Below are 27692 nucleotides of genomic sequence, written 5' to 3'. Positions count from 1 at the left end.
AGGAGCGCGCCGCCCGCGCGCGCCAGAGCAAAGCCCCGCCCTGTGGAGCCCTGCCCCTAGTCCGCGTTCCTGAGACCCCGACGCAGCGCGCGTAACCCCCCTCCCCGAAGAAGGGAGCTGTGCTGGCCTCCGAGATGGCGGCCGTGGCAACGGCGTCCGGGCAGCAGCAGGTAAAGGCCCCGCCGGCAGCGCCGTTCCCGCCGGGCGGCGATGAGAACGCGCCTCGGGGCAGTGACTTCGCTGCGGCTCATCCTTGTCAAAGGGATTCTGGGCTGTTCCCTGCTTCCCCCGGCGGGGAGAGAGCCCGGGGAGGCTCCGAACGGGCCCTGTGTCTGCCAGAGAAACGCTGCTGCGGCCCAGACCGTGTCCGGGGCCGCCGCTGGACCCCGCTCGCCCGCCGTAGCTGGGGCGCGTGCAGCCGTGGGGGTGAGGGGCGGCGCTGCGGTCACAGCCGTTACCGGACGTTCTGTGACGTCAGGGAGCGCCTCCTGCCGTCCCGGCCCCTGCCCAGCTCGCGGCCGCCACAGTGACACCCCCTCCCCCCACCGTCCCCGCCCTGCGCCCCGTGGCGGGGGCCGCAGAGCGGCCGGCGAGTGGCGAAAATTGTCAATGACTCCTCCCCCCCCCCCCCCAAAAAAAATCCAGGCTTTCGCAGGTTTTGTGCTGGGAGCGGAGCTGTGCCAGAACCCCTCCCCCCATCAGTGCTGCACCCCAAATCAGTCCGCACCTCTGCGCCTTTCCATTGCGCTTTCCCTCCAAAGTACCTGGCCCAGCTGAGGGCCTAAAGAAGAGCCCTGTGGGGCACTGGGAAGCTTGTCTCTCTCACCAACAGAAATCCGCCTGATAAAAGCTGTTACCCCACCCACCCTGTCTCCAATATCCTGGGACCCACTTGGCTACAGCAACGCTGCATATAGCCAGTTCAATCTGCTCTGGAACTTTTCTGCCCTGTTACGTGATTGTCCTGTTGTTCATCACGTTGATATTACATGCCCCAGTGATAGGCTCTTTAGAAGTACCTAAGTCAGTGGTCCCCAAACTTTTAACAGTTGTGCCACCCCTTACTGCTGTCTACCCCCCCCCCCCCCCCCCCGTGAGGCCAGGAGCAAAGCTGTAGCTTGGGGGAGGGCAGACAGGAGTAAGGGGGCTACAGCTGGGAGCTGGGCTGGGGCCCAGAAGGGAGCCACAGCCAGGGCTGAGGCTGGGAGCAGAGTCAGGGGCAGGAAGGGGCCAAGGCCGGGGGGAGGAGGGGTGGAGGCTGGGAGCCACGGCTGGGGCAGAGCTGGGGCTGTTTGGCCTGGCTACCCTGAATGTTCCTTAGTGCCCCCCTAGGGAGAACTTAAGAATGGCCATACTCGGTCAGACCAAAGGTCCATCCAGCCCAGTATCCTGTCTACTAACAGTGGCCAATACCAGGTGCTCCAGAGGGAGTGAACCTAACAGGTAATGATCAAGTGATCTCTCTCCTGGAATCCATCTCCACCCTCTGACAAACAGAGGCTAGGGACACCATTCCTTACCCATCCTCGCTAATAGCCATTAATGGACTTAACCTCCATGAATTTATCCAGTTCTCTTTTAAACCCTGTTATAGTCCTAGCCTTCACAACCTCCTCAGGCAAGGAGTTCCACAGGTTGACTGTGCGCTGAGTGAAGAAGAACTTCCTTTTATTTGTTTTAAACCTGCTACCCATTAATTTCATTTGATAGCCCCTAGTTCTTATATTATGGGAACAAGTAAATAACTTTTCCTTATTCACTTTCTCCACACCACTCATGATTTTATATACCTCTCTCATATCCCCCCTTAGTCTCCTCTTTTCCAAGCTGAAAAGTCCTAGCCTCTTTAATCTCTCCTCTCATGGGACCCATTCCAAACCCCTAATCATTTTAGTTGCCCTTTTCTGAACGTTTTCTTATGCCAGTATATCTTTTTTGAGATGAGGGGACCACATCTGTACACAGTATTCAAGATGTGGGCGTACCATGGATTTATATAAGGGCAATAAGATATTCTCTGTCTTATTCTCTATCCCTTTTTTAATGATTCCTAACATCCTGTTTGCTTTTTTGACTACCGCTGCACACTGCATGGATGTCTTCAGAGAGGCGGCCTCCACGCTGATCTAAGTTGTATTTAGTCTTGTAGCAGTGTTAGTCCCAGGATATTAGAAGACAAGGTGACAATATCTATTATTGGACCAACTTCTGTGTTTGGCCCAATAGAAGATATTACTTCACCCAACTCATCTCGAGAAGTTCCTAAAGTATGTGATTGAAGGTTAGTTCTTGGTTTCGTCTTGTGTTCTGCAGGGTTTTTCCGGTACGATGTCTTGTGTTGTTGGCTTCCAACTGATAATCCTAACTCTGTATCTCCTCTCCAGCATTTGGATAATATAATGTAACTGACAGAACTGCAGGATTCCCACAGGTGTCATGTAGGTTTTTAACTCTACAGAGATCAGAATCTCAGTGGTTGCTGAGTGACTGACTGTGACATGATGAATAAAAGTCAAGCTGGGTTCTTCCAGTGCATGATCACAGTAATAAGAGTACTGCTAACTAAATTATGCCATCTGGGACTCCAATACCATCTCATGGTCTTCCAAACTGATCAAATTTGATATGCAATCACGGAGGCATAATAAACATGGTACTCCATGATGTCATTTTCTATAGTTTCTGAAGAGTGACCTCTTTAAATATATCATGGACATGGCAAACTACAGTTCAAAGTGCTTAAAAAACAAAGCTGCAATCTAAGTAGACATAGAAAATGCTTCGTTTAAAAATCCAGTTATGACATAGTTTGCCCTTGTATATGCTGGCTGGCCAAACCCTTTTATAATCCACTTTGATTACAGAGTGTAAACTTTTTGCTTGAGCATGGGTGCTTTAAATAAACATGGTTAGATAGTAGTGATCAAGGAGCTGAATTTATTTTAACTTTTGTTTGTCTTCAGCTTGTGATGATGCATTAGCATTCCATGCTGAAGTTCATCTCAGCATGTAATGTTTTTGTTGATATTTATTTTTATAGTATCAACAATTCATTAAGCACTTTACAGATCGATATAAGGATAGCATTCCTCCTCCAAGGCACACTCTAAATAGAGAAAATATTGGTGAAGGAAATAGGGGATGAAAGATTGCAAGCAGATCAAAGCCAGTAAGCAGTCTGTTTAGTACACACCTTATTATTTCCATTTTTTTCCAGTTTGTATTTGTCCAGTAGAAAAAAATGTGGCAACCCTAATACACAGAATGCTGGGCATTTCTACTAATGTGATGCTAGTTCAGATGCTCCAATAAATAACTCTTTAGCTGGAGTAGTCAGATTAATTCAACTGTGCAGCAGAGGAGACATTTATTCTCTATATGGCTTAATAAGCTCCCAGCCAAATAGTCAAGTTTTCTTCCAGTTGCAGTGGTCATGGGGGTTCGATTCTCCTCACCCTCCCATTGAGAAGTCATTAACTTTTAAGGATGACTTTTCCTGTAGAGAACTCCTAATGCTTGTTAACCTGTTACACTGTGCTGATTTTAGGTAGGCTTAGTCTAAGGGGGGAAAATGCTTATTCAGTCACTGATCTTGGAATAATACTGAACCTTCCTATGTAAGAGCTAAGGGCCCTTATCTTTACAGCCATTACTCAAATTACTCACTTTGTCAGGTTGTCTATTAACTTAAATGGGATTACCCACATCAATGTTTCTCAACATTCTTATTTATTAATATTGCACTAGCGCCTAGGAGCCCCAGTCATGGGCCAAGACCCTATTGTGCTAGGTACAAACAGAGAACAAAGATAGTCCCCTCCCCAAAGAGTTTACAATCTAAGTATAAAACAAGAGACAACAAGTGAAACAGATGGGTAGGGGGCACCAAGAAACAATGAGACAATGCTGGCCAGCATGATAGACAGTGGTCTTAGCACATCAGCAGCCTAACTGTTGTCAACCTTTTTGTAGGCCGTGAGTGAGGATTGCAAAACTGCACACTAAATTACTAGTAGCTATGATATCAAGAATATCCAGGGTTAAAAAAAAAAAATTTGGATGGGCTGTTAAACCTCATGCCTCGGGATTTAAGCCAATCCCCAATGATTGGAGGGATAAGACCAGGAAGAGACCGGGGGGAGGGTTATTCCACGTTTGTGTACTGTGAGATTTTTGCATTTTCCTCTGAAGCATCTGGTACTGGTCACTGTCAGAGAGGATACTAGATGGACCCTGGGTGGCAGTTCCTATTACAGGCAACTACTGTTTAATTGTAGTGATATAACATTGTATTATTGTTCTTTTTAAGAGCATATTACAGATACAATTCCCAATTCACCACTGCATTACATCAGCTTTACACTGGTGTAATTCCACTAAAATCAGTTGAGTTACACAACTGAACAGTTGAGTTCAGTGTAAAACTGAAGTAACACAGTAGTAAATCACGTCCACAGTATGTGTTTGTCTTTTAGCTACCGTGTTACTGATAATGAATAATTGTTTAAAGATACAAGACTAATTTCTCTTAATAAAGAATGCCTTCTTTTGTGTTCTGTACAGAGTGACTGCTCTTTCAGTACTCTAGATTCCGGTCAACACTTTCAGTTTCAGAACTGGATGATTAAAGCTGATCAAGCTAAGAAAGCTGAATTCATAAGAACAGCAGAAAAACTAAAAAATCAGTAAGTTAAAGAATATAACTATAAACACATTCTGCATGGCATTGCTCTGGGTGACAGCTTTTGAGGTGATTTAAGATTAGTACTTGTGACTAGCAGCAGGGGTTACAGAACTCTGAGCTGCTGTGTTAACCCTCTCAGCCTCAGCAAGTGAGAGCTTTGCTGCTGCTAAGCTGTGTGTCAAGTTCCGGACACACCAGCTTGTCTACCTTTCCAGCAAACTCTTCAAGACTCTGCCAGTCCAAACTTTACATAGCAGTTAACAGTCAGTGAACTCCAGTTCCCAAGTTCCTCAGAGACATCTTTCTGTAGTGCACAGCCTCTACTTACTGTAACTCACAAAATCGTATCCGTTTTGCTGCTCCTTTAAAGAGACAATACACAGCAGGTTATTAACTTAAGTGGGGTTGGCAAATCCTTAATCCTATCACAGCACTGAGTTGGATTATAGTAAAAGTAAAGTAACTTTATCCACTATGAGGTTTAAGTGATACCAAATATAAGGATAGACATGGTTACACACAAAAGTAAGGTTTTAGTTTTAGAAGCATATTCTAACTTAACTAACTAGAGTCTTGGTTGAAGTAGATTTCTCAGCTGTAGCCAGTTTCCAGAGACTTTCAAGCCCCTTTCAACCCTCCACTTTTCTCGGATGTACAAGAGCTTTAGTCTTTTGTATCTGCCCAGTAAAGGATATCAAAATGGCTCTCTGTCCTTGCTTATATCTTCCAAAGTTATCTTTGTTTTTAGAATCAGGAAGCCCTCCTTGGGGACTCCAGGAGGCCTGCTGTGTCCACCAGGCAGCTGATGCCATGTTAATTTTTGAAGTCTGTTGCCCCCGTCAAGATAGTTTAGAGGATATCTCCCTGTGACATACCAGGATACAGTCCAGCCTAATGATTAGCTGTCACCCCTGCCCTCTAACCTGGGGTACCTTTTACAATGCTTTGCTTCTGTAGCCTCCAGCCTGGTCTGCTCACAAACAGCCTCCAACATGCTAGTCACTCCCAGTTATGTCTGTGTGCTGCAGCCAGCGAGCCATACCTTGGCTCTTACCAGTTTTGGTCATACTGCTGTGTGACCCCAAGACACTCCCAGTCTTGGATTTTCCCTCAGAATGTCCCCTACTGCCCACCCCTCTCCTGGACAATACCAGTTTATATGAAGTCCATTACTTCTTTAGTAGAAATACTATAATATGCACGCAACTTGCCACTCCAAATGGAGTTTCCCAGGCACTTCAATTTAAACCCACTGGATTAGATAAAACAATAAAATAGTTTATTAACTACAGAGATTTTGAGTGAGTACAAGTGACAAGGCATAAAAATCAGAAATGGTTACAAGAAAAATAAAGATAAAATACAACTGCTGCCTAACTTAACAAACTATGTTAAAGTCAGAGCAAAGTTTCCTCACCACATGCTTTTTGCAGTCTTACTGACCAAACTTCTTAGGTCAGGACCGCTTCCCCAAAATCCAATGAATGCTTCAGGTGCATGAATGCAATGGGCAGGTGGAGGAGCAGGGGGGATCTCAGAGTGTTTCTCTCTTCTTTTTATAGTTTCAGTCCCCCTCTTGAAAAACATTTCCAGCTAAGATTCAGGAGGCAAAGAGTCTCTGGGGAAGGATGTTCCCTACTGCTTTTCCTCACCTTTTTGAACTTCCTTTATCTCACTTTCCTGCTTGATGGCTGTTTACTGCATAAATGCAAATTAAGCAGAGCATGCATTCCTTTGTTTGAGACAAACCTGTTTGCTAACCGCAGTTTGGAACATGTTAATAAAAAATGTTATTAAAACCATACAGTGGAATCTTATACAGCAGAACCTCAGAGTTACGAACACCAGAGTTACGAACTAACCGGTCAACCACGCACCTCATTTGGAACTGTAAGTATGCAGCCAGGCAGCAGCATAGACAAAAGAAAAATGCAAATGCAGTATAGTACTGCATTAAACATAAACTACTAAAAAAAATTAAAGGAAAAGAAAAAAACTAACAAGGTAAAGAAACTGTTTCTGTGCTTGTTTTATTTAAATTAAGACTGTTAAAAGCAGCATTTTCTTCTGCATAGTAAAGCTTCAAAGCTGTATTAGGTCAATGTTCAGTTGTAAACTTTTGAAAGAATAACCATAATGTTTTTTTCAGAGTTATGATTCCATTTCATATTTATGAACAACTTCCATTCCCAAGATGTTTGTAACTTTGAGGTTCTACTGTAACTTCACATACAATGTTTCCACAGATATTTTACCAGGATAGTAATGACCAGAAAATTATAAGTTTTCAAATGATACCTCACAAGGCATACTTTGAGCAATGATTATTACAATAGTGTAGAATGTGGACACAGAGGTATGTTCTGTCATACTCCTCCACTGGCTAGTTTATTGACTTTGCCTTTTATGTAAATGTACTTGCATTGTCTCTCCTTGCTCAATTTATACTGGAGACACTTTCAAGCAGGTGGGATCACATTCCTTTGTCTAGGGTGGAGTGACTTCAGCCTTACTTGCCAAACACATTTTAAAAACATATTTCCAACACATAGAATCATAGAACAGTAGGACTGGAAGGGACCTCAAGAGGTCTTCTAGTCCAGTTCCCTGCACTCAGGCAGGACTAAGTATTATCTCAATCATCCCTCAATCATCCCTCTAGCCTGCTCTTAAGAATCTCCAATGATGGAGATTCCACAGGCTCCCTAGTCAATTTATTCCAGTGCTTAACTACCCTGACCGTAACTTTTTTCCTAATGTCCAGTGTAAAACGCCCTTGTTGCAATTTAAGCCCATTGCTTCTTGTCCTAAGAGATTAAAGAGAATAATTTATCTCCCTCTTGCTTGTAACAACCTTTTCTGTACTTGAAAACTGTTACCATGGTTGTCCCCCGCCCTCCCCCGCATCTTTCTCCAAACTAAACAAACCCCATTTTTTTGAATCTCCACTCATGGGTCATTTTTTCTAGACCTTTACTAATTTTTGTTGCGCTACTCTGGACTTTCTCCAGTTTGTCCACATCTTTCCTGAAATGTGGCACCCAGAACTGGACACATACTTCAGTTGAGGTCTAATCAGTGTGGAGTGGAAGAATGACTTCTTGTGTCTTGTTTACAACACTCCTGCTAATACATCCCAGAATGATATTTGCTTTTTTTGCAAGAGTATTACATTGTTGACCCATATTTAGCTGGTGATCCACTATGATCCCGTTCCGCAGTACTCCTTCTGAGGCAGTCATTTCCCATTTTGAATGCGTGCAACAGATTGTTCCTTCCTACGTGGAATATAGTAGAACCTCAGAGTTATGAACACCAGAGTTACGAACCGACCAGTCAACCACACACATCATTTGGAACCAGAAGTACACAATTAGGCAGCAGCAGAGATGGGGAAAAAAAGCAAATACAGTAGAGTACTGTATTAAACAAAAACTACTAAAGGATAAAGGGAAAGTAGCATTTTTCTTCTACACAGTAAAGTTTCAAAGCTGTATTAAGTCAATGTTCAATTGTAAACTTTTGAAAGAATAACCATAATGTTTTGTTCAGAGTTAAAAACAACCTCCATTTCCAAGGTGTTCATAACTTTGAGGTTCCACTGTACTTTGCATTTGTCCTGATTGAATTTCATCCTATTTACTTTGGACCATTTCTCCAGTTTGTCCAGATCATTTTGAATTTTAATGCTATACTCCAAAACACTTGCAACCCCTCCCAGCTTGGCATCGTCCGCTAACTTTATCAGTGTACTCTCTATGCCATTATCTAAGTCATTGAGGAAGATATTGAACAGAACCGGACCCAGAATTGATCCCTGCAGAACCCCACTTGATATGCCCTTTCATCTTGACGATGAACCACTGACAACTACTTTCTGGGAACAGTTTTCCAGCCAGTTCTGCACCCACCTTGTAGTAGCTCCATCTAGGTTGTATTTCCCTAGTTTGTTTACGAGAAGGTCATGGGAGACAGACTAAAGTCAAGATACACTACATCTACCACTTCCCCTTTATCCATAAGGCTTGTTATCCTGTCAAAGAAAGCTGTTAGGTTGGTTTGACATGATTTGTTCTTGATAAATTCATGCTGTTACTTACCACTTTATTATTTTCTAGGTGTTTTCAAATTGATTGCTTAATTATTTGCTGCATTATCTTTCCGGGTACAGAATTTAAGATGACAAGTCTGTAATTCTCCAGGTTGTCCTTATTTCCCTTTTTATAGATTGGCACTATATTTGCCCTTTTCCAGTCTTCTGGAATCTCACCCATCTTCCATGACTTTTCAAAGATAATCGCTGATGGCTCAGATATTTTCTCAGTCAGCTCCTTGAGTACTCTAGGATGTATTTCATCAGGCCCTGGTGACTAGAAAACATCTAATTTGTCTAAGTAATTTTTAACTTGTTCTTTCCCTTCACTAAAAAGAAAAGGAGTACTTGTGGCACCTTAGAGACTAACCAATTTATTAGAGCATAAGCTTTCGTGAGCTACAGCTCACTTCATCAGATGCATATGCATCAAGTGCATCTGATGAAGTGAGCTGTAGCTCACGAAAGCTTATGCTCTAATAAATTGGTTAGTCTCTAAGGTGCCACAAGTACTCCTTTTCTTTTTGCGAATACAAACTAACACGGCTGTTACTCTGAAACCTTTCCCTTCACTGTCATTCATTAAGTTAATATCCAGTTGCTACTAAACTTTTTGGTGGAAACTGAAACAAAAAAAGACATTTAGCACTTCTGCCATTTCCACATTTTCTGGTATTGTTTTCCCCTTCTCATTGAGTAACGGGTCTAATCCTGTCTTTGGCTTCCTCTTGCTTCTACTGCATTTGTAGACTGTTTTCTTGCTGTCCATATTTATAATTTTTCACATACTACTGTACATATACCATGCAATAATATTAATGACCAGCATGTTACCAGTTTGCATATGATACCTTCCCTAACACTTTTTAAATACAGATTATGACAACAGTAAATTGGAATACAATCAGAATCAGCTGGTCACACTAGCTGAGGCTTATTGCTAGATACCAGGGAGCCCCTTGTCCTCTGGGCTTTGGGTGCTCTTAGGGTCAGAGTAGTCTAAAACAATAAGGGGATGCAGTTATTGTTGGAACTCTAAAAGTTGAACTACCTTAGCAGAAGCTATATTAAGAAGGTTTAATACTTAGGAATGCTTGTTGATAAATGAGGCTACTAAACAGACATAAAAACCTTCATGAACTATGAGAGAGTTGCCCATCGTTCAAATTCACCAAGGGCCAAATTCTGATCATCTTAATTACACTGAGTAATCCATTGATCCCCAAGTCGTTCCACTGAAATCAAGGTACCAAGGTGCTACCCACTATGAGTAACGGTTTCGGACTCTGGGTGTAAGTATATTTTGTTACACCATTGACCACAGTAAAGAAACAAAAATTAGTTATGGATCTGTGTATTTAAAAATAAAAAAATGCCACTATCAAAGTTAGCAATTTCAAGCACCTTTAATATCTCTAAAACATCTCGTATCCACATTCCAATCACACTGTTGTTGCAGAGGCATTGGGAGCACATTACTTTGGAGCAAATCTGTCCGTCTACATTACAGCTCCACCTATGTATGGAACTACATTAGTACAGTTCATCCTCCCTGCTCTCTTCCACCATGCTGTGCTCAGCCTTTCAGTGATAGCTCTTTGTAAGGGTTGCTGGCACTGCACTATGCACCTAGATCAGTTCTTATACATTTTTATAGTGTGAACCGCAGTCTTAGTCAACAAGATAATTTCTTTATTATCTCTGCCCTCATTCAAGATTACTTGGAAGACCTCCCCTACCGTTGATGATCAAATAACAGCCTTGTGGCAACTACATCAATTTATCACATAGACAAGTAATAATAGGAAGGTATTTAATGTATTTTTAGCTTCCTTTAATGTGATCCAGCAGGAGGACAGAGAAAAGAACTGTCATTGTGAAACCAGGCAGCTGACTGGGAAAGTGTTCCAAGGACTTTATTTGTCTACAGAATTTGGGAATTGCTATCCTAGATGACAACCATGTTAATTAATTTTTAATCTAGTGTCCTGCATACCAGAATTCATGCCCCAAAATGTATTTTAGTTTACCCCTGTGTTCTTCTTTCTTGGTTTAATCCATTCATTTCCTCAGAGAACATCCATTCTCTCCTTTTCAGTTGGTCCAAGAACAGTATAAATGTTTTTTTAGCAGGTTTCAGCTTTGCTGGGGAAACATCAGGAAAACTAAATAGGATGCTGAACACAAATAATATTGTGTTGTTGTTTTTAAATGAAATATTAAACACTAAACATAAAATATAAATAGAACCCTACAGGAGTAGATTCCTTTGACTCTTCTATTTACAAAAATAGAAAAACAAAGTTAGAAAATAATACCCCTACAACTTAAAGATACCAACTGAAAAAAATAAAAACCTTGAAACAAACATATATTACTCTAGCCACTTACATAATTAATCTGGCCTGGGATTTGCAGCATTGTCTGGGAGCAGTTTTAGCAACAGCTTCAAGGCAGTAGACTTCCCCGCCTCTAACTAAATCTTAAATCCAAGCTTTCTATTTGCTTATTCTCAACCAACCACTTGTTTCCTTCCCTTCCATCCCCCGAGAGGACTGGTAAAACCCCTGACTTAGGTCTAACTCTTCTATTTGTGCAACCCTCATCACTGTAGTAGCTCAGCAACTCACAAACTTTAATATATTTATCCTCACAACACTCAAGTAGGGTAGGGAAGTACTGGTATCCCCATTTTACAAACTGGGAACTGAGGAACAGAGAAGCTAAATGATTTGCCAGGGTCACACAGGGAATCCGTGGTACAGCAGTAAATTGAACCCAGGTCTCCCAGTTCTTCGGCTAGTGCCCTAACCACTGGATAATCATGGCAGGGAATGTCAGAGGGGAGAGGGGGAAACAGGTTGGGCTCTACATATGTAATGAGTTTCATCTGTTTCTCAGAACGCTTAGTCACACTCCTATGAGGCAGATAATGGATAAGTAAGGACCACTTCATCTACTACTGAAGTGTGGCCACTTCTGAGGAAGAAAGTGGCATCTAACAGTACATAGTCTATAAGGCTCATCAGATGCAGAATCTTGAGTGTAAAGAAGGTAGTTATAAATTGAGGGAGAAAGTGAGACAGTTTTAAAGGATGTGAAGGACCCGAAGGCCATTAGATATAAAATCACCATTTAGCATGATCTTTTTGAAGCGAAGAGCAGAAATGTACATCAGTCTGCCTTTGTTGAGTACCAGATTTCTAATTGCTTCTGTCAGACTTACTGTCTGGCCTGCACAAAGCAAAAATCTTGCAAAGGATGTTCCTGATTTTTTTAATTCATTGACATTTACCGATAAAAATCTAATCCTTCCAGGTCTTTCAAATCTAATCCTTCCAAGTGATAACACTCTAGTTACATGATCAATTAAAAGCAGCTATTCTGATTAATATTCCCTGTATTAAAGCCCAGTTTTTAAATTCTGTAACGATACACTTGTACAAAACTAACTTATTCAATCAAAAATAATGACCACTAGTTAGTCTAAGTAATTTCTAAATGGTAATGACTGTGCATTTATATTTTTAATTAATTTTCAAGTGATTTTAAAATATGATTTCAAAGCCAAGCAACCTTTTTTTTCCCCAGACTTGTGAATATAGAAAAAGACAAGAATGGCCATCTCTACAGCAAGAAGAGTGATTGCAGGGTGGAATACAGCACACTGGAAGAACTGGAACATAAAATGACTAACAACAGGAAAGCTGAAAGTAGGATATTTGTTCCTTTCCTTGTCCACACTCACACACTTAAGTGGTGTATTAGCTCATAGAACAAAGCAAATTCTGATACTGACCCATGAAAGTATTTTTGCTACTGTATATGTACTGTTTATAAGAGAGAGTGCGCTATAAAAACAGTATTGTGGAAGAGTCAAAAAGTATGAACCTAAATATAACAAGATTTAATCTAGCTTAGTTAATGTACAATAAACTTATGACAGCACCACAAAATAATCAAGGATTCTCAGCGTCTCCCACACTGATCACTTAAAAAGAAGTAGATCTTAGAATATTTCAGTGTCTGGATTTGCAGAAGCTTGAAGCATTGGAGGTGGGTCCTAGAGAATCCAGGCACTGAAATGTCCAGTTATTTATTCCAGGCCTGGTAAGGATAGACAACAGCATAAGAAGGTATGTTCGTTGCAGAGTGGCCTGCAGAAGCTGGTTCACACATTGAATGCTCCTGAAATAGAGGGAAACCATCATAGGGCCTAATCACATCAGCCACACTATCAAGAGGCTCGTTCACCTGTACACCTACCAGTGTGATATATGCCATCATGTGCAAGCAATGCCCCTCTGCCATGTACATTGGTCAAACTGGACAGTCTCTACGTAAAAGAATAAATGGACACAAATCAGACGTCAAGAATTATAACATTCAAAAACCAGTTGGAGAACACTTCAATCTCTTTGGTCACTTGATTACAGACCTAAAAGTTGCAATTCTTCAACAAGAAAAACTTCAAAAACAGACTCCTAAATTGGAATTAATTTGCAAACTGGATACAGTTAACTTAGGCTTGACTAGAGACTGGGAGTGGATGGGTCCTTACACAAAGTAAAACTATTTCCCCATGTTTATTCCCCCCCTTCAACTCCCCGCTCTCCTGCTGGTAATAGCTCACCTTAAGTGATCACTCTCGTTACAGTGTGTATGGTAACACCCATTGTTTCATGTTCTTTGTGTATATAAATCTGCCCACTGTATTTTCCACTGAATGTATCTAATACATGAAGTGGAAATACTGAATACTCCAATACTGAAGTGAGCTGTAGCTCACGAAAGCTTATGCTCAAATACATTTGTTAGTCTCTAAGGTGCCACAAGTACTCCTTTTTGCGAATACAGACTAACACGGCTGCTACTCTGAAACCTGTCATATTCAGAAAAGACCTGATGTGTCATTCAGGGAAGGTGACACCATCACTGGACATAGGCATTTTCAAAAAGTCCCAAAACACAAAATCTTTAAATTATTTTTTGCACTCCCAAAGATGTGCTAGGTGTCTCACAAAATAAGTACAGACGCAGGGCTGTCCGTAGGCATATGCAACATATACATCTGCGTAGGGCACCTGAAAATTTGTGGCATCACTGGGTCTTAGTGTCCACCCACCCGGCTTTCCTATCCCTGTTTGACCCTTCCTGCAAGCTCTCACATCTGGCTGCTACAGCCTGGTGAGTCTTCCTCGGGAGGGGATCTAGTAGTTAAAAGTGAAAAAGTGTTCCAGCCTGCCAGACCTATTAACCCAACAATGAAACTGTTAAAGAGCCATTCAAGGGGTAATGAAGCTATTTAACAGGCATTTGCCAAACCCCAGGTATATACTGTCAGTTTCTGAATTTACTGACAAAAACAGTTGTGCATTACTGTAATATTTACTCAGAACATGTGTCTACAGGACCTTAGTTTAAAATTTGCTTTAAAAATATTTCATTAGTGAGTTGGTGAAGATTATAAAATCACATCTCTAAAAAATCCTTGCATAGATTTTTAGATGCACAGTCATCTTTAGCCTTAAATGCTTGGATCTTCAGACATATAGTTTTTTAAATAAAAAAAAAAAAAGTGCTTCCAAAGTCTTCCTGTCCTTTCTGTCCATCCCTTTCTCCCTTCCCCCCTCTCTCCCCAGCCCGCAATTGAAGAGAGCCTTTAAAGGGACAAAACTTCTTTTCTTCCAGATAGCTGGACAAAGAGTTTCCCTTTCATTACTTCTGACTATCTGATGAACTAGTTTTAAGAGAACCCTCCACCAAAATCAGTACCTTAGTAAGATATAAAATCCTTTGTTATGCCTAAAATCTTTGGAAACGTATTTTTTAAAGTTGGTGAAATTTCATAAACATATCTATTGTTATGGAGATCTCAGAAAGTAAATTAGTGTTCCCTTTTTCTAAAAGCAATGAACATTGTTATGAACATTGTTATAAACCTCTGTGACTGGTTAATTTAAAATAATGTCTTTGTTTCAGTGAGTTAAATATGTAGTCATCTGGAATGATTACTTTATGAAGGCTTAAGAGTACGTTTAAAATATAAAATCAGCTTAGAAATACTGATTAAGAAAATGTAAAACAGAGAAGAGCTGCATCATGTATTCCATAATATTTAATGTTGTATTCAGCAGGACAGTTGACTCACCCTTACTACAAAGTTTTTGCAAATAAATATCTGATAAACTTCAGAGCATATCAAAAAACCTGTGACTGACCTTTTTTATTCTCAAGTTTACTGCTTTTAATTAGGTACCTTCTGCATGTCCATTCTGCATGAGGAAGAGGGTACGGGGGGGTCTCTGCAGGGAACTGTGACTCTCCGCCACCATGAGATGGGCCGGGCATCTCATTATCCTTTGCTGTCTTGTCCCTCCCCACCCGCCACCAGGCTGCGAGCTCGGGCTGCCGTCGGGCATAGGGGTACCAGTTTAATAATACTGCGTAGGGCCCCATAAATCCTAAGGACGGCCTGTAGAGATGCTCCCTGGGTTATGCAAAACTCAACTTACGCAAATCCGCACTTATGGAAAAAGTTCCGTAAGCTAGAAATAGATGGGGTTGGTTTTTTGTTTTGTTTTGTTTTTTGGTGTAATGGTCGGGTATGTGTTTCCGACTTACGCAAAATTCGAGTTACACAAGGCGTTCTGGAACGGAATGATTACGTAAGTCGGGGAGCATCTGTAGACACATTACATATTCTGAAGAGCATACAAACTAACATGACCTAAGATGTTAGGGTCTAACTAAACACACAAAGCAGGGAAAAGAAGGGCAAAGATAGCAATAAGATCATATTCCTCAGTAAAGTTAGTACACAGTTTGATGGTGCTGTTTTGTTTGTTAAGGATATCTATCCTCCCCTCCGCATTTTATAGGCTTTATGACAGAGGTGAGTAGGAGGGATTTGAATGGGGCAAGGGAAGTGTCTATTCAAACAGAGTCAGAACTGGTGTTCCCAGCACAAGGGGCAGAATGAAACAATGGATGGAGTTGCTTCTATGAGAAGATGATGAAGATGAATACTGACATTTTTGCTAGCATCATTGTTGGCATAGGAGGGTGCGTCAGAGAAGATGTGAAAGGTGACCAGACCAGATATGTCGGGGCTACGTGACTTAGAGGTTTGTGGGTAAGGGCAAGAAATTTCAATTTGATGTATAATTAAACTTTTAACATGACTAATTAACTTATTTTTCTTCCACAGAAGCTAAAATCCAGCAACAACTAGCAAAAATACACAATAATGTTAAGAGACTTCAACGACAATTGAAAGATGTGAAGCCTACACCAGAATGTAAGTCTTGTTGATGAAGTTTGAAATACTTGCCTTTTATAGACAAAAGTTTAATTTTCTTGGATAATTGTGTTGCAGGGAAAGTCTCTGCTTGTGCCATCAGTGCAGGCTCTGGATGTCCTTTCTGCCTGTCCTTCTGTGAATCTGAGAAGGGAGGGGAGTGTCAGGAAAGGCTGGAGGCTACCTGAGATCATCTTTAAGTGGAACTCCTTATTTTCTGTTGGCACTGGCCTGGGACCCTGCAGCCTATTGGGGGTGGGGTACCTTCTGTGCTGAAGTTCATGTCCTTCTTCTTGAACTGTACTGTAATGCTAAGTGCAATGAGTATATTTTTGGGACTTAGATACAGTCGTGTGCCTCTCTTCCATCTGATGGCTGAGGACGTTGAGCAAGGGCCATAGGGAATTACATTTTCAGGCCATCTGTACCAATATAAACTGGAATATTCTGTTGATAATGAATAAAGCACACTTCGGGGATTAGATAAGTGAAACACTTGGGGCACTGGTAATCAGAGAGCCATGCATTTGTAGCTTACTAGTTCACAAATGTAGCCCAGATTAGAGACCAAGATTTGTCTTCAGCTCAAGGTTTTGTGGCTTACATTAATTATGTTAAAAGAAAAGGAGTACTTGTGGCACCTTAGAGACTAACAAATTTATTTGCGCATAAGCTTTTGTGAGCTACAGCTCACTTCATCGGATGCATTCAGTGGAAAAAGGTATTATGCTTATGCTCAAATAAATTTGTTAATCTCTAAGGTGCCACAGTACTCCTTTTCTTTTTGTGAATACAGACTAACACGGCTGCTACTCTGAAACCATTAATTATGTTGTTGATCTAACTCAATTTCTATCTGCAAATGTCTGCATCTACCTTGGTCTCTCTGCTAAACTGTCAACAAGGATGCCAAGGATTGAAAAAACATGAATCTGAATGAAGGCCTTGTCTGATGAGAAATTGTACCAATTTAACTGACTGGGTTTTAAAAACAAAGCTAGTTAAATCAGTGAACTCCCTTGTGACCACAGGGGATAATCACTTTTTACTTGTTTGACTATAGTTAAGAACATAAGAACAGCCATACTGAGTCAGACCAATGGTCTATCTACTCCAGTATTCTGTCTTCTGACAATGGCCAATGCTAGGTGCTTCAAAGGGAATGAACAGAACAGGTAATAATCAAGTGATCTATCCTCTGTTGCCTATTCCCAGCTTCTGGCAAACAAAGGCTGGGGACACGTCAGAGCATGGTTTTGTATCCCTGCCCATCCTGGCTAATAGCCATTGATGGATCTATCCTCCATTAACTTATTTTAATCTTGGCCTTCACAACATGCTCCGGCAAAGAGTTCCACAGGTTGACTGTGTGTTGTGTGAAGAAGTACTATCCTATAACTTTCTTATTAAACAAAGCCTAAGAGTCTCACCCCTAGAGATGCTGTCTCCAAATCAAGACTGAGGCACATTGGCAGGGTAACATGAGAAAGCTGGTTCTTATGTTGGGAATCATTTCAAGATAATCCAGAATGGGCTCCTCTTACTCTGAAATAAGTGTGTCCACACAAGGGTTTCCACTGGGTTAATTAAATCAGTTACTCCTGAGGGAATTATGTGCCAAAAAATTAAAAATTATGTGCACAATTTTAAAATTCTGCAAATTTTATTTGTCAGTAAATAAATGTGGCTTCAGCATGGCAGTGGGGAGCACAGGCCACTGGCTGCATTATGTTGGGAGATCACCCCGAAGCCCCTACCTCCCCCAGTACAGGGACTAGGCAGTGAGGCTGCATCTGACCCTAACACAGTGCAAGGTCTGGGCCTGCCCCAGAAACACCCCGGGGCTCTGCCCCTCTGTGCCAGGCGCACCAGGTGTGGGTAGGCAGGCTCAGCCCAGCAGGATCCAAGTGTGGAGGGACTTAGTGTGGTGGGATCCAGGTGTGGGGTGAGAGGTTTCTGTGTGAGGCAATCTGGGTGTGGCCAGCACAGTGGGAGATCTGGATGCACAGGGGCTTGTAGTGGGGGTTCCGGGTGCAGGGGCAATGGGACTCTGCAGGGGATCCAGGTAATGGTGGTTGGGCTTCGTGGGGGGCGGGGTCTGGGTGTGGAGAGATGGGGCTGGGGCTGGCGGTTCAGGGGTCCAGGTGCTGGGGGAGCGGGGCTTGTCGGAGGGGTCCAGATGTAGGGGGCTAGGGCATGTCAGGGTGAGGGTTCGATGGGCCTGCTTAATGGGGGAGCCCCAGCTGCTGCCAAGGGGATGCCGCATGCCAGGATCCTGCTTCCCCCTGATATTCCCCCATCCTTCTCCCTCCCCCTCCCCCCTATTCCCACATTCCTCTCCCCCTGCCCTATTCCACCTCCCTTCCCTCCCCACTGCCTCCTCCACTCACCCCTCTTCCCTCATTTCCCCCACCATCACTTACCCAGCCCCATTGTGGGAACTCACTGTTCCACAGAAAATAGGAAGGCTCCCAGAACACAGAAGGGGAGCACAACTTGTAGTAGGACCGAGGAGGCTGGGTTCAGCTGCAGAGTCAGTGGAGCCTGAGACCAGATGCAGCCTCAGAGCTGGGCTGCTCTGCATTTTCAGAAATTAGGAGGGAGGGGGGCAGTGGCACGTAACACCATGTGCCCCCCATGCCTCACCTCTGTTTGGGGGGCAATTGCCCCCCCTCACCCCCAGATGCACACATGGGAAGCGTGCCGGCAGACCTGTATACCTGCTAGAAGTCCCACTGACTTCACCTGATACTCCCATATTTCCACTTTTCAAGACTCCATGAGTTTGTAAGGGCCCATCCTTGCACATCCAGTTGTAGGATTGGAAACTAAGGCTCTCAGTCACATTCTTTTCACCAGCATTAAGTTTCCTGGTAGAGAAGGATGAAGAGGAATAAAAGCATGTCTACTCCAAATAGAATACTCTAAATACAAATAAAGAATTCCCTTGTATCATCAGTTATTTATTAATTCATTTTTGTAGCATAGTTTCATTTCAGGAAATCCGATTTTACCTATATCCATATTTGTCACTAATTTTGTAAAAGATTGTTTTGCCCATTGGGGATGTGTATGAAGTAGAGGCTGTATGGGATGTATATGTTTTAAGTAGAAACTTCCTGCTTTGCTATATATCTTTATTCTTCATGTTAGTTTATTAAGAAATGTCACATTTTCTTGTGTCTAGCACAGTGGTTGGCAACCTGTGGCTCCAGAGCCACACGCAACTCTTTGGCTGCCCCATTGCGGGCAACCGTTTCTTGAGGGCAACCGTTTCTTGAGGGCAAGGTGCAGACTCTGGCCGGGAGGCACTTACCACAGGCAGCTCACAGTCTGGCCGCGCAGCAGGGCTCTGGCCCCATGCCACTCCCAGAAGTGGCTGGCTGCTGGCATGTCTCTGCATGCCCCTTGGGGAGAAGGAGGCAGCGGGTCTCTGTGCGCTGCCCGCATCCGTAAGCCCTTCTTGTTTGAAAGGTTGCCGACTCCTGGTCTAGCATATAAAAGCTATATTAAGCTATAGGGAAACTGATATTTACTCCTCTTTCTGTTTTTTGTAGTTGTTGAAAAGCTCAGGGAAATGATGGAAGAAGCTGAAAATGCAATAAATGGTTTTAAAGAAGAACAGCGACTAATGTATGTTTCTACATGCTTTTCAGTTCTTGAGATAACTGAAATCAGTTGCACAAAACCAAAATAAAACTTAACTTAAATGTATGGTATAAATCACTCTTCTCTTCCTTTTTTCCATCCTGTTTCTTTATTTCCTTTTTCTGTAATTAATCATTTAAGTAAACATCTATTCAAAGCAAACTTTTAAGACTAGTTTCAGAGTAGGAGCCGTGTTAGTCTGTATCCGTAAAAAGAAAAGGAGTACTTGTGGCTACAGCTGGATGCATCCGATGAAGTGAGCTGTAGCTCACAAAAGCTTATGCTCTAATAAATTTGTTAGTCTCTAAGGTGCCACAAGTACTCCTTTTCTTTTTAAGACTAGATTACCTATAGTAGTATCATGCAATATGGTAAAGGCATTCCAATAGTGGGGATCTGGATTAGATTAAACTGATTTTTAAAGGCACATTTTTTTTCTTTTCTATCTCCCTGCCTTCCCAATATCATCAATATAGGAAAGGATTATGGTTGTTCGGGAGCCCAACTGTGCATTTCCATCTAGTTCTCTTTTAAGAGTAACCTTAACTCTGACTTTCCTGGGTTTATAATGCTTAGTTTGGGGATAATTACAAAATTTCTATACAGTAGAACCTCAGAGTTATGAACAACACCAGAGTTACAAACTGACCAGTCAACCATACGCTTAATTTGGAACCCGAAGTACACAATCAGGTAGCAACAGAGACAACCCCTTCCCCCTCCCAAAAAAAGCAAATACAGCACAGTACTGTGTTAAATGTAAACTACTAAAAAGGAGGGAAAGTAGCATTTTTCTTCTGCATACTAAAATTTCAAAGCTGTAGTAAATCAATGTTCAGTTGTAAACTTTTGAAAGAACAACCATAACGTTTCGTTCACTGTTACGAACAACCTCCATTCCCGAGGTGTTTGTAAAACTGAGGTTCTACTGTAATTTATTTTACACTAAATTAGTGATACTTAATCTCAACTTTAGTCCCATTTTACCATAGTGTTTGTCTGGGAATTGAATAATAACAAAGTCTGTTTCAAGTGAACTCATGGGTATTGTCTGATCTTTTATTTTAAAAATCAATGTTTGTTTATTTGTTTTTTTTACTTAGATATGAAGAGCTTATGAAGGCGGAGAAGACTGCTACTAATGAGCTCAGTGCCTTACAGAAAAAAATTGACACATGGGCACTGGGTAGTTCAGCCATAGAAAGAGTTTTCAAGTTGCCATCAGGTAAGATTCCAGTAGACAAAACACTGCAAAATCATCTACCTGAAGAAGTAATAGAATTTGAAAGGTTCCTTCAGCAAACAGGAGGACGACAAGGAGGCTGGGATGATTATGATCATCAACACTTTTTGAAAGTATGGACAAAACATAAAGGAAAGCCATCCTATATAGAAGAAGCCCTTGAGTTTCTCTCTAGAAGAACAAAAGAGGATATTCAACAGCATGAGACATGGTATCAAGAATTTCTGATTTTAGAGGAAAGAAAAAAAGAGGTAAGAGAATTTTAAGATTCAGAGTATGTTTGTATTTTAAAGAAGTGTATTTCTTAAAAGCCACACACGCTTTTCACCCTCTTCCATCCACCTCCAGCTATGATGGCAGACATAGCTTTTTTCCTGCAGAAAACTAATTCTCTTTAAAATTTTCACTCTGCTGGTGGTGTTCTAAGGAATGATCAGCAGATGATGCTCTAAGCCAGGGGTTGGCAACCTGTGGCACGCATGCCAACGGCGGCATGCAAGCTGATTTTTAGTGGTACTGCCAGCCAGGGTCCCGGCCACCGGCCCCGCTCAGCTTGCTGACAGCCTGGATGGACGGAACCCCGGGTCAGCAGCGGGCTGAGCGGGGCCGGCAGACGGGACTCCAGACTGGCAGCGGGCTGAGCGGCTCAGTGCACTGCTGGTCTGGGGTTCCATGTACCGCACGCACTGCCAGTCTGGGGTTCTGTCTGCCGGCCCCTGCCAGCTGGAGTCCTGGCCGCCGGCCCCACTCAGCCCACTGCCGGTCCAGGGTTCCGTGCATCCAGACCAGCAGCGGGATGAGCGGGGCCAGCGGCCGGGACCCCAGACCAGTAGCATGGGCGGCAAACGGAACCCCAGACCAGCAGGGGGGTCCCCTGTAAATGTAAAATTTATTACTGGCACGCGAAACCTTAAATTAATGAAGACTTGGCACGCTACTTCTCAAAGGTTGCTGATCCCTGCTCTAAGCACATGTTGGAGTGCCGTGTGCAGTAGCTGAGCATATTACAATTAATCATGTTTACTGTAGGCGTATTTAAGAACCAACCAAAAATGGGGCCCCATTGTGCTAAACACTGTACAGAGTAGTAGACAGTCTCAGCCCCAAAGAACTTCCAGTCTAAATAGACAAGACAGACGTGGGGGGAGGACGGGGATAGAAGGACTAGGACAGTTGCAACAAACCTTGGCTCCGCTGGTTCTGAAAACAGACATTTGGAGGAGGGTCCTGGACCTAGGTCTCCTTCATGGTTATAGATAAGTTGGCATAAACATAGATTTATTTAAGAAAAAAGTTTGGTTTTACTTTTATATTTTATAAAAAATATAAAAAGAATTGAAAAATGTTTGCACAGTGAAAAACATCTGATCCTAGTTAACTAAGGAGCCTAATAATTATTCTGCAGAATGTGAATGCCATAAAACTTTATGTATTCAAATTATTATAGATATTAAACTTCAAAAACTGTAAGATAGGTAGATAAATAGTTGTTTACACTTTACATGTGGTGAAACTAAGAGATAGTAAGCTACTTGCCAAGGTAAAAAGGCATCTATGTCAGAGATGGAATTACTACTCTGGAGTTCTTACCTCCTAGTCTTCTCCTTAGATCGCACCTTTCTGTCCCCTGATTCTCTCCTTTGGAAATAATCCTTTCTTGGAAGAGTAAGATTTTATAAGAAGTACAGGAATTTTTTTCTTACTGTTCCTTGTGCAGTCTATTGAAAAGTGGAAAATGAAGAAGGAACAAGAAAAACAAGAAATCTTAAAGCAGAAACAGAAGTCAGAGGAAATGCTCAAGACAGAAAATCTTCAACATGAAGCAGCTCAGAAGCAAAAAGCAGAGGAGGAAAGGAAAAAGCAACAAGCAGCAGTTGAAGAATGGAAAAGACATAAAGAAATAGAATTTGCAATGAAACAAGCATCTCGACAGAAAGAGGAAGAAGAGAGAGAGAAAAAGCAGCAGAAGGAACGCCAGCGCCAGTTCCAATTGAAGCTACTGTTAGAAAAGTACACTCGGCAGAAGGAGGAACAGGAGGCGCTCCAAAGACTTGAAAAGGAGAAGAGGGAGGAGGCTGAAAGGGAAGAGAGGAAGAGAATTGCTGCAGAAAAAATTTCTAAGTTTCAAGAGCGAGTGAGTAGTCACATCCCTCACTTGTGTTTCAAATCTTCTGGATGTGTGGTACAGAGTAGACATAGTATTAGAATGTGTGGAAGACGAGGGAGTTGATTATCAATAACAATTATTTCAACTTTAAGAGCTCTTTTTGATTCACAAACTACATCTGTATGAAGATAGCTCTGTCTGTATCTTGGGAACAGCTCATCTTTTTGTCTGAAATAATGTTCTGTTGCTTTTCCTCAGTGTTCCAGTTCAGCAAGATACTTGAGCAAATGTTAAAGTACAAGAGTACTCCTGTTGCCTTCAGTGGGACTAATTAACTGTTTAAAGTTAGGTATATGCTTGAGTATATTCCTGAATCGGTGCCTAGGTGGGGGACCAGTCCATTGTCAATATTTGTTTTAATTACCATTTGTTTTCAAAAATGGAAATTATATCTTGCAAATATATAACAGTACAATATCAAGGGTTTGTTTCCAAAAGGTAAATTTCAGAAACTGGCCTTGTAATTGAATTGTGTGCCTGGGTTTTTTTTTGGTCCTGTACTCTGCCTGTGGTACACAAAGTTCAGAGTCTGGAGGACTGAAATGCTTTAGTCTTAACTACAATAATTGGGTTCCCTACAGTGGTATCTGAGTGAAATGTAATGGCCTGTGATGTACAGGTCTGACTGGATGATCAAATGGTCACTTCTGTGCTTAAAACAGTATGAAATCTAGGACACATTTGGTTTCTAAAGCATTCAGAATAAATTCTGATCATATGAAAAGCCTGTTGGTACTTTAACATATTTTTCTTTTTGATTCCCAAAAGTGCTCAATATTTCATCCATGGTATATTTTTCAGGATCTTCATAAACTTGAACTAAAGATTCTAGGAAAGCAGGCAAAAGAAGAGGAAAAAATAGAAAAAGAAAAAAGACTGGCAAAGTTAAGAGAGAAGGTGACTAACATATTTACTGAATTGATTGGTTGATTTTTCTTGTTATAATCTGATGAAACATATCTTCATGCTTGTAATTTATTTTTTTAACAGCTTTATTCTTTCGGCTGCCTTCTTCTAAACGGCAATTATTTTTTCCGATCCAAATGACCCCTTACTGAATCTTAGCTGAAGATTATTTTTTTGTCATGGCAAAATAATAAACAACCCACCTCAGAATGGGAAAAGTCTTGGCTTTTTATAGTGGAAAAAGCGCATAATTTTTGTTAAAAAGAACAACACACTTATTTTCCTTTTGAAATGTGTTTAAATAGCTATCTTTAGTGGTTTAAAAGCAGATAAAGATATCAAAACACATGTGAACCAAGGCAAAAATTTTTAATTATGGATGCCTGAAGTTAAGCACCTGAATCCTTATTTAGGCGCTTAAAATAAGTTGCCTGTTTTTCACAAATGTTGAGCATCCAGTAGCTGCTGCTCATTCTGTCAATTTATAGTGGACGTCAGTCTTCAGGGTTCCAATCCTGCACCTTTTTCCTGCACAAATTTTACTAAGAATTGAGAGGGGGAAAATATGTTAGACAGACTGTCCCTGCTCTTGTCTATAAGCACATGGAGCAAAAGCATCAATCCTGCAGTGAGCCCCATGTGGGCCAAAGACTCTTGTCACAAATGAGATTTATTGCATTTCTCGGAAGGACTATCATACAGGCACACTCCTACCTTCCTTATGCTGTTGATCTAGCCAATGTACTTATTTCTTGTGACAAATGGAAAGGCACTGTTTTTTCCTATTGTTAGCCAGTAATCGGGGTCTTACGAATTTTGTTCTATTAGGAGAAATTGATAATGGAGTCCAAATATTTCTTTGATGCAATCCTGTTTATTTACAAAGAATGTACACAAAGTCCAGTTTTCCTGAATGCACAAGGAATCAGACAGCAGGAAACAGTTTCTTTGGTCACAGTTCCAAGCTGTTTTCCAGCCAGCATTTTACCCAAAAGCGCTCTGTGTTTTTCTCATGGTCACATTATAAGTCCTCCTCTGACTCAGTATGGGGCTTCCTTGCTGCTTAATCTGTGTGCTGCTCTGCTGTTTCTTGCCGCATTACTCTCACACAGACCTACAGCTGCAATCTAATCAATCCCCTGTCCCTGCATTGTTTATCAGAAAGGCACCCACTCCTCCACCCACCCCACCCCGCCAAAAAAAAAAAAAAGAGGAGGGACAAGGTGGGTGAGATACAAGTAAAAAAAAATTGTTATCTGGCACTTTATCAACCAGAAAGCTCCATTAACTGGCATTTCTGATATCTCCCAGTACAAATCTTCAATCTAATCACCTGGACTAGTATACTGCCCAGGAGGTTATGCAGTTGCACATTCTGCAGTCTATTTTTATGCAAAAGAGGTAGAAGACAAGTAAGCAAGTTGATACCAGGGATTTATTCAGAAAAGCAGCTTCCAGGGTAGCCTGAATGGGAGGCAGCTTCACACCCGGCAGCTTCACACCCAACAGCTTCAAGAGTTGATGTGACTGCCCAACTGTCCTTCCCTCTCCCCCTGCATAACAATGTATTGTTGACAGGCTGAAGTTCACGTAACCAGGGACCCATCTAGACTGTACAAACCTACCAAGGGTTGGGAGGAACGCACAAAAAAGATTGGACCAACAGATGTGCAGCCACTTTTACATATTCCACATAGGTAAGAAAAAGACTTCTATTTATACGTTTTTAAAATAGACTTAATAACCAGCTATTCATCCTTATTTTTTCCCATAGGGCTATCCCAACCTGGAGGCAAGGGGTATAGCTGAACATCTGCATATACAGGAAGATGAATTACATACAAATAAAGTTACCAACTGGGTCCTTAGAAATTTTCATAAAACTTTTTTATGTTATGAAGAATATTGTGTATTATTACATGGGTTTCAAGTTCTGACCATTTAATTTTTTGTCATGTTAGCAGTGTATTCATTATGGTATGTATTTGATAACTGGCATATCATTCACAATCCCATAAATTTGAAACTGAAATAACAGAATATAAAAAGGTGACTGTAGATAATGTCATGGAACAACAATTATATCAAAATTGCCATTCTTACACATTATTCTAAACCCTAGACCATATATAATATAGTCACTTGGGGAAACAATGGAAGAAATAGTATTTTTAATGAACAAAAATGCTGGGTCTCAGTTCCTTCATGTTTGCTCCTACATATCTGTGTCCATAATTAGCAACTTTTAAAAAATTGGGTTTTTTTATATTTGAACAAATAAGATGTCTCTCAATTGGATGGAGTGATAATAGAATGACTAACCTATGCAAACTTTTGTACTAGTGTTAATTTGACTTGGATAAAGAATACTACAATGCTATTTTGCAAAATAAATATTTATTTTGTTTAGTTCTTGTTTTAGTAATGCTATTTTGGTTATGTGTAGTGCCTTTCATCCAAGAATCTCAAAATGCCCTACAAATGGTAGATGTTCTCTCCATTTTATGGAAAGGGAAGTTGAAGAGCAGGGCAAGTGACTTGACCTGAGCCACACTGCTAGTTAATGCTGAAGCTGGGAATAGATCTTTGGTTTCCCACTGAAGTCAGTGGGAATTGTGCCTTGCTCAGCACTTTTTAAAAAAGAATCAGGCTATTTAGGTGCCTGCATATGAACTTAGATTCATAACTGTAAAATCTTGCTCAAATCACTTTCTTTCTTCTCATTCCCTTCTGCTTTTTGGCTTTCCTCCTTCTTCCTTAAATCATACCCTGCACCTTTATAAGCTTCATTTTAGTACCCTGGCCCTTTATTTGGTCTTCCTATTAGTCACTAGTCATCTACCGTCTGAACCAGAATCTTTATTTGACTGGGAACATAGTAATTTATTCTCTGTATAAGACATGAGTAGCTGATATAGCCTTTTAAATCATAGGCTTTTACAGTGATTCAAATCCTATAAATAAGATAAGGCAATTAATGTATATAATATAATATCCCACTTTGCAGTATAAAAACTTCAGTTACTTATTTTTCAGCAGTAAAATTTAAAAATTCCCTTTATAAGATGGCAAGCTTGTAGATCTTTTCCTTGACACTGCCTGCATTCATTCCTTACTCACACAAAAACTGGAAATCACCTCTGAAAACCTCTGTTTTTCATTTGATTTATACTGTACCATACCAAAATAGGTTTCAGAGTAACAGCCGTGTTAGTCTGTATTCGCAAAAAGAAAAAGAGTACTTGTGGCACCTTAGAGACTAACCAATTTATTTGAGCATAAGCTTTCGTGAGCTACAGCTCACTTCATGTAGCTCACGAAAGCTTATGCTCAAATAAATTGGTTAGTCTCTAAGGTGCCACAAGTACTCCTTTTCTTCATACCAAAATAGATTTTTTTAAATGCCTTGTTTTCTCCTATTTCAACAGTTTGATGACCCTTTCTCCCTTCCAAAAGACAAATTAGGAAACAGTTGAATAAAACCAAGTTCACAATAGGAGATCATTCTTTTAGGCCTCAATATAAAATAAAATTATACATGGTATGTACTGAAGTTGTGGTGTTGTGTTCAAATGACAAGAACACTCAAGCTTCTCTTTTTCTGATCCACTGGAGCCAAAGGGTGCAAATTCTAAAATTTATGCTCAAATA

General features: G+C 41.2%; 1 protein-coding gene across 5 annotated transcripts; it reads left to right on the top strand.

The window, feature by feature from the left end:
- CCDC112 (coiled-coil domain containing 112) lies at positions 1 to 27256 on the top strand. Of its 5 annotated transcripts, XM_073344738.1 has the most exons (11): positions 5 to 170; positions 2106 to 2281; positions 4564 to 4685; positions 12369 to 12490; positions 15988 to 16077; positions 19635 to 19710; positions 20829 to 21219; positions 22686 to 23102; positions 23937 to 24032; positions 25620 to 25738; positions 25816 to 25931. In XM_073344738.1, exons 3-11 carry the CDS (start codon positions 4621 to 4623, stop codon positions 25844 to 25846), a joined length of 1407 nt encoding a protein of 468 aa, XP_073200839.1. In that variant the 5' UTR covers positions 5 to 170; positions 2106 to 2281; positions 4564 to 4620; the 3' UTR covers positions 25847 to 25931. The 5 variants fall into 5 exon arrangements, 4 of the variants coding, with proteins under 4 accessions (XP_073200841.1, XP_073200838.1, XP_073200839.1 ...); XM_073344737.1 differs by lacking the exon at positions 2106 to 2281 and having other exon boundaries at positions 4 to 170; XM_073344739.1 differs by lacking the exons at positions 5 to 170; positions 2106 to 2281 and adding an exon at positions 6492 to 6574 and having other exon boundaries at positions 4596 to 4685.
- Positions 27257 to 27692: the final 436 nt, after the last annotated feature.

This window comes from Lepidochelys kempii, chromosome 5, assembly GCF_965140265.1.
Source record: "Lepidochelys kempii isolate rLepKem1 chromosome 5, rLepKem1.hap2, whole genome shotgun sequence".
Classification (NCBI taxonomy): domain Eukaryota; kingdom Metazoa; phylum Chordata; order Testudines; family Cheloniidae; genus Lepidochelys; species Lepidochelys kempii.
Note: the sequence above shows the minus strand (reverse complement) of the source record. Positions and strands in the feature narration are given on the sequence as shown.